The sequence below is a fragment of the Ovis aries genome, chromosome X, assembly GCF_016772045.2.
Source record: "Ovis aries strain OAR_USU_Benz2616 breed Rambouillet chromosome X, ARS-UI_Ramb_v3.0, whole genome shotgun sequence".
Taxonomy (NCBI): domain Eukaryota; kingdom Metazoa; phylum Chordata; class Mammalia; order Artiodactyla; family Bovidae; genus Ovis; species Ovis aries.
In genome coordinates, this window is record NC_056080.1 from 81,285,795 (window position 1) to 81,300,108 (window position 14,314).

General features: G+C 47.5%; 1 protein-coding gene across 1 annotated transcript in view; it reads right to left on the reverse strand.

Moving 5' to 3' along the window:
* Window positions 1-437: 437 nt before the first annotated feature.
* MPP1 (MAGUK p55 scaffold protein 1) overlaps window positions 438-14,314 on the reverse strand; it is a 31,511-nt gene continuing 17,634 nt past the window's right edge. Inside the window, exons 5-12 of the mRNA XM_004022237.5 lie at window positions 10,332-10,400; window positions 8,540-8,736; window positions 6,425-6,531; window positions 5,583-5,663; window positions 4,725-4,805; window positions 3,428-3,630; window positions 3,099-3,173; window positions 438-1,096 (exon numbers count right to left, since the gene is read on the reverse strand). Coding sequence (XP_004022286.1) covers window positions 920-1,096; window positions 3,099-3,173; window positions 3,428-3,630; window positions 4,725-4,805; window positions 5,583-5,663; window positions 6,425-6,531; window positions 8,540-8,736; window positions 10,332-10,400 — 990 coding nt within the window. The 3' untranslated portion in view covers window positions 438-919. The remainder of the gene's footprint in view (window positions 1,097-3,098; window positions 3,174-3,427; window positions 3,631-4,724; window positions 4,806-5,582; window positions 5,664-6,424; window positions 6,532-8,539; window positions 8,737-10,331; window positions 10,401-14,314) is intronic.

Here is a 14,314-nt window from a genome sequence, read left to right on the forward strand (position 1 = left end):
GTCTTAAGGATACAGCTGCACCTGGGTTCCTGAGAGCCAATGGAGGAGTTTATTCTGGGGATGTTACTTTCACCCGGGCAGTTGGTCTGGGTGTCCAGAATGCAGGAGAAAGCTAAAAGGGAGTAGCTTTCAAGAGGAAACAAAAAAAAAAAACATCTGGTAGGTGTATCAAAATCAAGTCCAAAGCAAGTGGAAACAAAGCAGATGTAGAGTCAGTCCCTTTACACTTTGGCTCCCAGTGTGTCTTTCTATACCACACACGTGTTCATGTGCAGGTAGACACCGCCACCTGTGCCCAGAAATCCAGTTGAGCCTGACCTCTAGGCTTAAGGTCGTCGCAAGCTTGAGAGAGACTTCAGAACACGGGAGTGGCATCTCCACACCCCAGGGGCTTGGGGCGCAGCTGGGAACCAGAAAGTTAAAAGGCACAAGCTCACTGGCATTTTAACACAGCAATACTTTTATTGCTTTTGAGGGTTTCCCTAGAGCAGACCCATCCTATTGCACAGCTGTTTGATTTGGCAGGGTAGAAAGTCGCAGTGACAAATGCTGTCTTTAAAGACACATGAAATGCCTGGTGTGACCAAAGGTAAATGGGGTGCAGGCTTCAGGGGGGCCAGGGGGTCCATTGCTTTTCTTCCCTGTGGGCACTAGCTGTGATCAGCAGCTGCCTTGGCCGAGTGCTTCTGGCCCTCAGTGTGCAGGGATACTTTGAAAATCCTGCTCTGTCAGGAAATCAGCCCAGCCCTTCAGAAATGTGAGGAAGACAAGACACCCACCAGCCTCATGAGGAGGAGAGTTGTAGAGAGCTAGAAGCTGACACAAAGCTAGCGAGCCTGTGGTCTTAAAACAGCAAGGCGGGGTGGACTTCCAAAGGCTGAACAGGGGCCCCCAGTCACTCCCCACTATGGTGCAAAGCTTAGTAAACCCAGGAGACAGGCACCCACTGTGGGGAACGGCACGCCTGGTCAAATGCTTCTTGCAATGTCTTCAGGGTTTCCTCAACGCTGTTATTGACCAGCGAGAGGTCAAAGTAGTGCGCATAATGGATGCGGATGGCCTCCGAGTCCTTCTGCAGCTGCTGCAGGGCGTCCGTCTGTGGAGGAGAGAAGGGAGAGGCCCATGGATGGAGCAGGCTGCGTGTGCCCTGCCTGGGAGGTTCAGGGTGGTTCAAGTGGAGGCCTTGATCGCCGTGCCCGCCACCCAACTTTGAATCACGTGCTGAAAAGCCTAAGGGCTTCCCTGGTGGCTAGATGGTAAAGAATCTGCCTGCAATGCAGGAGACCCTGGTTCAATCCTTGGATCAGGAAGATTCCCTGGAGAAGGAAATGACAACCCACTCCAGTATTCTTGCCTGGGAAATCCCATGGACAGAGGAGCCTGGTGAGCTACAGTCCACGGGATTGCAAAGAGCTGGACACGACTGAGTGACTTTCATTCACTGAAAAAAAAAAAAAACCTAAAACCCTGAAGCCCTTGCCTGAGAATGTTAATGGGCTGGGGTATGCAGAAGTGCTCCCTGAAGACGTCTCAGTAGCAATAAACATGAAAGTGAAAGGCAAAGTGCAAGTTGCTCAGTCATGTCGGACTCTTGGTGACCCCATGGACTATACAGTCCATGGAATTCTCCAGGCCAGAATACTGGAGTGGGTAGCCTTTCCCTTCTCCAGGGGATCTTCCCAACCCAGGGATCGAACCCAGGTTTCCTGCATTGTGGGCAGATTCTTTACCAGCTGAGCCAACAGGGAGGCCCAATAAACACTAAAAGGCCAAATTGGGGGGGGGGTGCAACTGATACTATTAAGGGCTAATGATCCTCACACAGAGTTCCCAGAAATTAATAAGGCCAATGACTGAACAAAAATAAGCTCAGGAGCTGACCAGGTAGTTCAGAGAAAAACAGACAGACCTGGCCCTTGGGAGTCTAGACAAGATGCTTTACCACTTCCAGTCAAACACCCAAGTTCAATGAGATTCCACTTCCCCATTCAGCAGACTCCAAAGATGAAAGTGCAGGACATGCTCCTGAAACAGGGGGGCAACTCCCCCGCCACATCCAAAATTCCCAACATGACGCTGCCTGCAATCTTCCACAGACAGATTTGTACATGGGAGGCACACGCACAGAATCATGGATTGTCATATTGATGCTATTAAAAGTTTTAAACCTAAACAGCCGTCAAGAAGGCAGTGAGGGAACTACAGTGAAGTCACTCACTCATATCCGACTCTTTGTGACCCCGTGGACTGTAGCCCACCAGGCTCCTCCATCCATGGAAGTTTCTAGGCAAGAGTACTGGAGTGGGTGGCCATTGCCTTCACCAGGGGATCTTCCTGACCCAGCAATCGAACCCGGGTCTCCCTTATTGTGGGCAGACGCTTTACCATCTGAACCGCTAGGGAATACCTAGGGAACTAAATAATTCAGCTAAATCCACATGATGGGAGACCACAGCTCCTGAGAAAGGCCCAGGAAGGTCTCCACAGATGCGTTCAGTGAAAAGCAATCTGCAGCGGGGTTTGGAGCTCGTTGGCTCTAGGGACCCAGGAGGCTTCCCTACATGGTCCCCCCTCCCCACAGCATGACCCCTGTGGGCCTAGGGCCACATATGTCCAGGGTCCCTGTCCCCCACATTTGCCCCTCTTAAGCCCACCATCCATCTCTGTGCTTCTGGAACAACGGCCTGGCTAGTGGGTTAACAACTCCCCATTGAACAGAAACTCCAATACTTTCGCCACAGGATGTGAAGAGCTGACTCACTAGAAAAGACTCTGATGCTGGGAAAGACTGAAGGTGGGAGGAGAAGGGGACAACAGAGGATGAGATGGTTAGATGGCATCACCAACTTGATGGACAGGAGTTTGGGTAGACTCTGGGAGTTGGTGATGGACAGGGAGGCTTGGCGTGCTGTGGTCCATGGGGTCGCAAAGGGTCAGACACGACTGAGCAACTGAACTGAACAGACTGGACGCAAGTGCTCTGTCTTCTTGGCCTCAAGGGCAGGAAGACAACAGCAGCTAAGACGTTAAGCTCTGCCAGCACCCTGCCAACCATATGTCGGGTCTCCCACCCCCCTGCACAGACCCTACATTCCCACCTGAATGCCTTGGTCAGTGGGTGCAATGAACACAATGAAAGGTGAAAGTTCTGCTGTCCGAACGATCTTCAGGGTCTGGGGAAAAAAAACGGAGTGGAGGGAGGGAGAAGAGAGGGGAAAAAGAGTCAGCGGTCACAGCAGACCCCTGGCAATCAGCATCTTAGGGCCTTGCCAAGGCCAGGACTGTCTCTGGCATGGCTGGTCCAGCTCTTCCTCCTGGTGACCCCAGTGACAGCCCGTGAAGCCGGGGTGCACATCCTGCAGGTCCCCCTGAGCTGTGCTCTTCAGCACCATGCTCTTATCTGCTCCGGCCTCCCCCACTGACCCACCTGAGGCTCGATGTCCAGGATGGCAACCTTGCCCTGCTTGTGAATCTGGTGCACGGTCTCGAACTTGGTGCCAAACATGTTGCCCTGGTAGCTGCCAAACTCCAAGAACTCATTGGCGGAGATGCTCCGCGTCATCTCCTCCGTGGAGATGAAGTGATATTCCTTGCCATCTTCTTCGCTCTTCCTGGCTGGCCGTGTCGTATCTGCACCCCGAGAACCCCGATCAATCCGAGCCACTCGGGGGCCCCCCTCCGTGGCTCCCGGGGGCACAGACCCTGGTGTCGCCACTGCCACCCCAGCTGCCTTTAGTGCAGGGGCTTCTGATTCAGGGAATCTTCTAAGGGCTTCCCTGGTGTCTCAGACGGTACAGCATCTGCCCGCAAAATGGGAGACCTGGGTTTGATCCCTGGGTCTAGAAGATCCCCTGGAGAAGGCAAGGGCCACCCACCCCAGTACTCTTGCTGAGAAAATTCCATGGCTGGAGAAGCCGGGTGGGCTACAGTCCATGGGGGTCGCCAAGTCAGATATGACTGAGTGACTTCACTTTCTTATTAGGATCCTTAGGGCCTGACTCAAGAAAATGAAGTGGGCCAGGAACACGTTTAAATGCTCCAGAGTGAGCGCCCACCCTCCTGCAGTCATAAAGTTGCCTCTCTCTCCAACACCAACCCCAGGGACACAGAAGCTGGAAATCTTTGTAGAGCAGATCTGCAGAGACTTCACAGGCAGTCCAGTGGTTAAGACTCCACCCTCCAATGCAGGCTGGGGCACAAGCTTGAACCCTAGTCAGGGAACTAAGATCCCACGTTCCATGCAGTGTTGTGAAAAAATTTAAAAAATAAAACCGATCTGCAGGCTATATATAGTCTGGATTTCTGGGAAGCGCACTGAAAGTCTTTCTTTGACCCAACTTCTTCTTACTTTCACCCACTCTTGTGAACTCAGTTTGCATTTTAAGTTATTGAATGACCCTAAGTGCCACTATGTCCCTTATGCAGACCAACAGCATGACTACTTTGTTAGTTGCAGCAACTCTAGGGGCAAATTTGTACCTTTCCAAATGATCTTTTCTTTTGATCATCAAATGTTTGGGGTAAAAAAATCACAAAGAAGGGACTTCCCTGGCCGTCTAGTGGTTAGGGCTCTATGTCTTTGCTGCCAAAGCATGGGTTCAGTCCCTGGCCGGGGAGATTGGGATATCCCCAGCTACGTGGCATGGCTAAGAAGGAAAAAAAAAAAAAACACAAAATGACAGACCACTCTGGAACCATGGCCCTCAGGCCCCTGAGCTACTCACACGGGGCAGGGTATGCAAACTTGTCCGGGTTCTGGCTGAGCAGGGCACTCTTGATGTGGCTGCGGCCCACCCCACTGGCTCCTGCATGGACAGAGACAGGCATGCAGATCAATGCTTCCATTTCTTTCCCCAGAGACAAAGACAGGGCTAGAAAGAGGACTAACACGTGGGTTTTCAACTCTCAGAGCCCACGATCAGTGACAGGTCAAAGCAATGTGCATGGGCTTCTGAAGGGCTGGGGTCAGGAGGATCAAGGGTTTCAGGGCCTGGTGTCCTGATGACAATTCAGAACACAGCTGTCATTTGTATATAGGAGCTGGCTACCACAGGGCATTTTCGGTTTCTTTCTGAAGGCTATTTGCCTTCCTAGACTCCCCCCAAATGAATGGAACAGACTTTTCCTGCAAGTTTAAACAGATCCTCTAACCAACTAACCTTTTCCTTCTAGAGACAGGGAGAACTTGCTCCACTTCAAAGAGCCCTGAATCCTTTTCTGGAGAATGCAAGCATAGGCCTAGAGCATCCCTACTGCTGGCCAGACAGATAAATCACCTAAAAGAATTAGTTGCTGAAAACTGTATCAGGTTTACCCTCTCTAGCAACATGAACCAAGGTGAGTCCTGGTAAGGACACAGTAAACTCTTAAATCTGCTCCATATGGAGGCCCAAGACACCCAACTTCTTGCTTCCTTTTCTTCCTCACTGCCCCCTACTTTTTTTGGAGGAAGAGAGTAGGGAGAAGGCATGGAGGTAGGTTACATGCTCCAGGCAGGGAGGCAATGGAAGTAGGGTACATCCTGCAGGCAGGGGAACACAAACAGAAATGTCGTGTCCAGTAGCAAAGCAACAAGAAGATACCAATGAGAACCAGGGTCTTCCTCTTGAACGCGGGCAGCCGAACCACTTCCTCGTAGGAAACAACATCCAACTGGTCAAAAACTAGGGACAAAGAAAAGCAAACCAAGGTCATCCCAGAGCTGGGCAAACAGGGCAGACTGAGATCAGCCAGACAGGCTCGAACACTGGTGGGGACAACTGCGGGTGAGACTGACCCTTGATGGTGGGTGCCCCTCCTTGGGGTCTATGTCTTGGTTTTCCCAACCCCCTGCCACTGAAACTCAACACAGCTGTTGGTCAGTTCTTTGCACTCAGATTTTCTGTAAGCTTTTGGCCCCAGCTATCTGCCCTACCACCGTCATCTCCCCAGTACCGCCTGTACTGGCCTTTGTCTCAGGGGACATGAGTGTCATCCTGACTCTGATCCTGCTGCCTCCCATGTCACACAACTGCCCTCTGTGGCTCCATGGAGACTCCTGACTTGGTAGGTGCTTTCAGGTCCTGCGATTTGCTCCTGTATTTCTCGAACATGCTCCCCCCAGGAAGTAGGCATTTAACAGACAGTAGCAGACATGGATGATTCTTCCTTTCTTATCTACAATCTGCTTGTGCCCACAGCAGGTAAAGAACACAGTCAGAGTTAGTTCAGGAAAACAGGCCGCTGTCTGAGGTGGCTCGAACCCTGCACTGGGTCATACTGATGTCGGCTGATGTATTGAGAAAGGTCTGGAAGGCGGTCAGGGTGGATCCCTAGGGGCAAAGTGTGATGAGCAGCCTTCCTCCCACATGCCCTGACTGTGTGGAGCCAGGCAGAGGGATGTGGTCATAGGAGACCAGGAGCAGCGGCGAGTCGGGGAGCGTACTTGCGCTGTGCTTCGCCAGGTACTTGTCTTTGTACTTCTTCTTTTTCCCAAAGGGGCTGCAGCTAGGGGCCTCACTTGGAGCAGAGTGGGCCCCACTCGCCACTCGCCTGGAGGGAAGATACAACAGAGGACATCGGTGGCTTCTTGGTGCAAAAGCCCTGGGTCACTTGCCTGTGCGGTCCCTCTACATGAAACCCCTAGAACCATCTGCCTCCGGCCCTTTCTCTCAAGGCATTATTTACAATAGCCAAGACGTGGAAACAACCTATATGTCCACCAACAGATGAACGGATGAAGATGTAACATGCGCATATGCACATATGAGCATACACACACAGAGGAATATTACTCAGCCATTAATAAAAAGAATGAAACTCTGCCAATTACAATAACATGGATGGGCCTAGAGAGTATTAGGCTTAGTGAAAACTCAGGGAAAAACAAAACTTTAAGTTATCACTTGTACGTGAAATCTAAAATATAAAACGAATGAATGAATAAGACAAAACAAACAGACTCACAGATATGGAGGAAAAACTTGTGGTTACCACTGAGGAAAAAGAAGAGGGAGGGGCAATATAGGCGTAGAGGATTAAGAGGTATCAATACAAAAACTGCTATGCATAAAATAAATAAGCTACAAGGATGTATTATATAGTATAGGGACATACGGCCGTTATTTTATAACTTTAAATGGAATATAGCGAATCCCCTGGCAGTGCAGTGCTTAGAGGTCTGCATTTTCACTGTCAAGAGTGTGGGTTCAATGCATGGTTGAGCAACTAAGATGCTGCAAGCCACATGCTGCAGTCAGTTTTTCTTGGGGTTTTATACTTTCTAGTCTAACACTTCAGTCTTTAATCCCTTTTCTTTTTGTAAATGGTGTGAAAAAATATTCTAATTTAATTTTGTAAAGTAAATGTAGTTGTCCAGTTTTCCTAGCACCACTTATTGAAGATACTGTCTTTCCTCCTTTGCATATTCTTACCTCCTCTGTCATAAGTTAATTGATGTTAAGTACATGTGTTTATTTCTGGGCTCTCTGTTCCATTCCATTGGTCTGTGTGTCTGTTCTTGTGCCACTACTATGCTATTTTTTAAACTTTTTATTTTGTATCGGGGTATAGCCAATTAACAATATTGTGATAGTTTCAGGTGAACAGCAAAGGGACTCAGCCATCCATATACGTGTATCCATTCTCCCCCAAACTCCCCTCCCATCCAGGCTGCCACATGACATCGAGCAGAGTTCAATGTGCTATACAGTAGGCCCTTGTTGGTTACCCATTTTAAATATAGTGATGTAGGACTATGCTCTTTTGACAACTGTAGCTTTGTAGTATATTCTGAAGTCAAGAAATGTGCTAACTCCAGCTTTGTTCTTTTTTCTTAAGACTGCATTGGAAACTCAGGGTTTGTTTTTGTGTGTGTGTGTGTGTGGTTCCAAATAAGTTTCAGGGTTGTTCTACATTGGTGAAAAATGTTACGGGTGTTTTGATAGGGATGGCAATCCAACTTGGGCACAGGGATAACCTTTCCTATGTACCACAAATGTGCATAATGGACACATCCTTAAAATTTGACTGTTCTCAGCAGTGCTCAGAGTCTGCCTACAATGTGGGAGACCCAGGTTCGATCCCTGGGTCAGAAAGATCCTCTGGAGAAGACAATGGACACCCACTCCAGTCCTCTTGCCTGGAGAATCCCCTGGACAGAGGAACCTGGTGGGCTACAGTCCATGGGGTCACAAAGAGTCAGACACGACTGAGTGACTTCACTTTCATTTTTTCTGCAGGACTCAGAAGATCATGGCTCAGAAGGGCGCTGGGGGAGGCGGGATTGAGTCCCAGTGCCACGGCCTGCTTTGTAAGCTGAGGGAAAGCATCTGTGGCCACAGAGATCCGTGGATGCAGGGAGAACTAATCAGGCTCCTTTAGCCATAAAACAGCCAGTCAAGCTCATAAGGGCATCATTGCCCCTGCCCTCCGCCCATTGTACTAGGAAAACTGGGAGGTTGGCTCCATTGAGCAACAGAAAGGATACACGGCATGACAGATTGTGGAAGCTGGGCAGTTCTCTGTGGTGGGCATGGGTCCTCGTCCATCAGTGGCTCACCATTCCTGCAGCTCAGGGGAGGGGATCAGGCCCGCTGACTCCTGGGATGAGCCTTCCACCCGGCCCTGCCACCAGTTGCTGTCATCCTTGTTGATGATCTGGATGATGTCCCCCGTGATGAATTTCAGTCCCGCCTCCTTGCAAGGGATTAGGTTGTCCTTTCTGGGATCATAGTCGAACTGCGCGCGCATGAACATCTGAAAAAGCAGGCGAGGGATGCTGCATTAGTGGAAAGTTTGGCTGTAAATAAGCAGGGTCTGCACTGCGTAGACAGCAGGGAGGCAAAGATGGTGTGTGGTTACTGGGACTCAGCTGTCCGTCCTGGAGTACAAAGCAGCTACTTTATGAACATGCCCCAAGTCTTGCTGCTGATATCACATAAAATGAGATGATCATTTCAAATCAAAGCAAATCAAAACAAATCAAGCAAATAAAATGTGTTTGATTATCAAATTATCAAATAAAAACACCTACGATGCTTGAAATTTAGTATTTCTTTATACATGGAAGCAAAAAAAGACTGGAAGAAGCTATTAGGTCAGAACTTAATACCAGCTATCTCGGATAGGAAGATCGGGGTGTAAATCCAACCCAAAGAAATAAAGAAAGCAGGAAGGAGCAGAAAGCAATGAAACAGAAAAATAGAGTTGAAAGGATCAAGAGAGGCGACACTGTTCTCTGAAGATTTATGAAATTCAGGCCGACTAAAAAACAAGAGAAGACGCCACTTCCAAGCAGAGAGCAAATTTTACCACCACCAACACAATGGCCAAAAGGAAGGGGGAAAATGCCAGAGAATTCTCAGCGAGGATGCGGTGGAGCTGGAACTGGAAGCTGGGAACAGAAAATGGTACAGCTACCTTGGAAAACAGTTGGGCAACATCACTACAGTTGAACGTGCTCCACAACTCGTCAGAAATGCACTGAAACTCAGATACAATGAAGTTCATGGCAGCACTGTTTTTTGGTTTTTGTTTGGAAGAACCAAAAAGCTGGAATTGCAGAAGGCCCTCAAGAGCATGTTCATGAGAAGTGAATAAGAAGGACTCACATGCACGCCCATGGCTGATGCATGTGAATGTATGGCAAAAATCGCCACAATATTGTAAAGTAATTAGCCTTCAATTAAAATTTTTAAAAAATAAAAATAATTCAGACAAAAAAAGAGACGGAATCATCAGTTGCTATAGCACAGACTTCACACCCAGTGAACAAAACGAGACACTGAAGAATTCGTACTGTGTGAGTCAATTTACACAAATTCCCAAAAGGGGCAAAACTCATCTCTGGAGTCAGAAGTCAGGGTTGGCGGACTGGAAATGGGGATGGGGACTCTTAGGGTGCTGGTCACATGGGTGTGTTAAGTTTGTGAAAATTCATCTGGTTTTATACTTAGGATTTGTGTACTTTGTTGTCTATGTGCTCATATATACCAAAACTTCAATCTTAAAAAGTTTACTTGACAAGAAAATTATACCATCACACATTAAGTAACCTGGAACAGAAACTTCAGTGATTTTTGTCAAAGTTCATCTGCCAGGGCCCTGCCCAAGCGATTTCCCTCCTAAGCCATGATGCGCTGTGTGTGAAGGGGGGTTGCAGAATCAGGAGATGGGCCTTTGCTCTCACATGCAGGATACGCAGCAAAGGCCTGCCAGTCAATTTGTGTCAATTTGGCCCAGAGAGTACTAGGCAACTCCACTGATTAGAATCACATCATTCAATCAAATTCTGAGAACACCGTGGGTCTGAATCCTGCAGTCATCGCGACAGAGAAAATGCTGCCACCTACTTGTAGTGCTGGAAGCCGATTTTGCTGGTTGGGAATTACTTTCAATGAGATCATTCCTTTGGTTTCTTTCTATTAAAACAAGAAACATGAAATAACTGTTAAGTAAAATGAACTTGGCTGACTGGGGGTCTCATGAAGTCATGGGCCCCTCCCAAAGGCCCATGAGGTTTCTTTTTTTCCCCCCAATAGCCATCATTGCACTTTGAAATGTAGCAGAACACTTTCTTCGTCCCATAAACCAGCATAACAACATGAACCAAAGGCTAATGATTGTCCCTCCTCTTCACTGGTGACCCCAAAAGATCCCCAGAAGTACTTAAAATGAACCCCTACAATGAACACATATGTCCACACTTTTCTATACAATACAAACATGTACAGATATTTATACACGTATTCATATTTATGCATTTTTGTTGTTTTTAACAAAATGGGATTATACTATAAGCATGACTCAACAACTTGCTTCCAGGTCAATATATGAAGACTTTATTCACTCTCTCTGATGGCTCAGTTACATCCCTTGTGTGATGGTGGCCTCAGCCACCATCCCCATTAGTAGGCGTGTCCATTGTCACCAGTTTTTGTTTTTTCTTCTACGACCTGCGCTTCCCTGGTGGCTCAGACAGTAAAGCGCCTGCCCGCAATGTGGGAGACCCAGGTTCGATCCCTGGGTCAGGAAGATCCCCTGGAGAAGGCAATGGCCACCCATTCCAGTACTCTTGCCTAGAAAATTCCATGGATGGAGGAGCCAGGTGGGCTACAGTCCAGGGGCTCGCAAAGAGTCGGACACAACTGAGCAACTTCACTTTCTTTCTTTCTTACAACCTGCTGCCAGAGACCCCCTTCAACATATGTCCTTATATATTTGCATTTGGTTTCTACAGACTAGAACCCCATGAGAGAAATGTGGAATCAAATGGTAAGAACACTTTCAGAGCTATCCTCAACTTACTTTTCTATAGACATTCCACTCTCACTAGGAGAAACTCTATAGGACCAACAACCAAGTTTCTTCCACAAAGATCAGATCAGAAAACAGAAGGATTCAAAGAGTCTTAAAAGATGTATCCGTCAACTGCAGTGTGTGGACGTGACCTGGATCCTGATGCAAATACCCAAAGCATGTGCCCCAGACCCATGCAGTAGTAATTGTTGTTGTTATTGAGTTGCCCAGTCGTGTGTGACTCTTTGTGACCCCATGGACTGCACCACGCCAGGCTTCCCTGTCCATAACCCTGTCCTGAGTTTACTCAAACTCAGGTCCATTGAGTCGGGGATGCCATCCAATCATCTCATCCTCTGTTGTCCCCTTCTCCCCATGCCTTCAATCTTTCCCAGCCACCAGGGATTTTTGTTCCCCTCTATCTTTAGGCCTTACCCTCTGTAAACAACCCCTTCATTCAGCATCTTATCCACCTTTTGGAGTGGGTCACCTATCTCCTGCCAGGACCCTGGCTGGAGTGTTTCATGCTCACCAGCACGAGTAGCTGACTCATATCCTCAGTGTACCCTGCACAGAACACGATCCTCTGCACTTGGCCTTAATCATTTCTTCTCAACAGAATGTGATGCACAGGTTTTTTTCTGAGCCCACAGCAAGGCTGTATCCCTTAGTCTTGGAACAACTGTTTCAAATATATGAATATTCAAAATTTATACTTCTTTTTGATTTGTATAAATATAATCAACTATGTAAAAGTTAATTTGTGTCATGTGGCAAAAGATACCTTATACAATACACTTGGAAACATAATGGGCTTCCCTCGCAGCTCAGTCGATAAAGAATCTGCCTGCAGTGCAGGAGACCTGGGCTCCATCCCTGGGTTGGGAAGATCCCCTGGAGAAGGACATGGCAACCCATTCCAGTATCCTTGCCTGGAAAATCTCACGGACAGAGGAGCCTGGTGGGCTGCAGTCCATGGGGTCGCAAAGAATCAGGCACGACTGAGTGACTAACACTGACTTACTTCCTGGAAACATATTATTGTGCATATAGTAGGCAGACAGTTAATAACCAATATTTCAAGTGCTTCTAAACTTTATTATATGGGCTTCCCTGGTGGCTCAGACGGTAAAGAGTCTGCCTGCAATGCTGGAGACCCGGGTTCGGTCCTTGGGTTAGGAAGATCCCCTGGAGAAGGAAATGGCAACCCACTCCAGTGTTCTTGCCTGGAGAAGTCCATGGACGGAGGAGCCTGGTGGGTTACATTGCATGGGATTACAAAGAGTTGGACATGACTGAGCAACTAACAATCAGGCTCACTGAAACTCTGTTATAAATAGATAACCAACCCGATAGACAACAGGGCAAAAAGATACAAGAAGGAAAAGCATATAGCCAATGAGCTCTTAAAAAGTGCTCAACTTTTGGCTCTGGGAATAAAATTAGAAGAATAAAGCAACCATGAAGTACTTTGCACCTGTCAGATTGGCAGAAATTTAAAAGGAATGTTAACATGTAATTCTGGCAATGTTCAGTTTTTTTCATTTCTGGTTCAAACCACACTTGTTTTCAAGTTTCTATTCTCTGCTTCATTCCCATGCTAAGTGCCTGAGGGGTGCTTCCTACTAGCCATGGCCAATGACACCCAACTACTCCATGTGATTTTCCTGCTTTGCTTACAGGAATAGTCTCCATTGTGTGCAAGGCTGAAGAACCATGGTGAAGAATCTGGAGAAGCAAACACCCAGCACAACTGAATCTAGAGGGCACATTCAATGTCTCATCTCAGTTCAGTTCAGTCGCTCAGTCATGTCCGAATCTTTGTGACCCCATGGAGTTCAGCAGGACAGGCTTCTCTGTCCATCGCCAACTCCCAGAGCATGCTCAAACTCATGTCCATCAAGTCGATGATGCTATCTAACCATCCCTTCCTCTGTAGTCCCGTTCTCCTCCTGCCTTCAATCTTTCCCAGAATCAGGGTTTTTCAAATGAGTCAGTTCTTCACATCAGATGGCCCAAGTATTGGAGTTTCAGCATCAGTCCTTTCAATGAATATTCAGAACTGATTTCGTATAGGATGGACTGGCTGGATCTCCTTGCAGTTCAAGGGACTCTCAAGAGTCTTCTCCAACACCACAGTTCAAAAGCATAAATTCTTTGGTGCTCAGCTTTCTTTATGGTCCAACTCTCACATCCATACATGACTACTGGAAAAACCATAGCCTTGACTAGATGGACCTTTGATGGCAAAGTGATGTCTCTGTTTTTAATATGCTGTCTAGGTTGGTGATAGCTTTTCTTCCAAGGAGCAAATGTCTTTGAATTTCATGGCTGCAGTCACCATCTGCAGTGATTTTGGAGCCCCCCAAAACAAAGTCTGTCACTGTTTCCATTGTTTCCCCATGTATTTGGCATGAAGTTATGGGACCGGATGCCTTGATCTTAGTTTTTTGAACGTTGAGTTTTAAGCCAGGTTTTTCACTCTCCTGTTTCACTTTCATCAAGAGGCTCTATACTTCCTCTTCACTTTCTGCCGTAAGGGTGGTGGCATCTGCATGTCTGAAGTTATTGATAGTTCTCCTGGCAATCTTGATTCCAGCTTGTGTTTATCCAGCCTGGCATTTCTCATGATGTACTATGCATGTAAATTAAATACGCAGGGTGACAATATACAGCTTGACGAAATTCTTCCCCAATTTGGAACCACTCTGTTGTTCCATGTCCAGTTCTAACTGTTGCTTCTTGACCTGCATTCAGATTTCTCAGGAGGCGTGGTCAGGTGGTCTGATATTCCCATCTCTTAAAGAATTTTCCAGTTTGTGGTGATCTACACAGTCAAAGGCTTTGACAGCAGTAGATGTTTTTCTAGAACTCTCTTGCTTTTTCTATGATCCAACAGATGTTGGCAATGTGATCTCTGGCTCCTCTGCCTCTTCTAAAACCAGCTTGAACATTTGGAAGTTCACGGATCAGGTACTGCTGAAGCCTGGCTTGGAGAATTTTGAGCATTACTTTGCTAGTGTGTGAGATGAGTGCA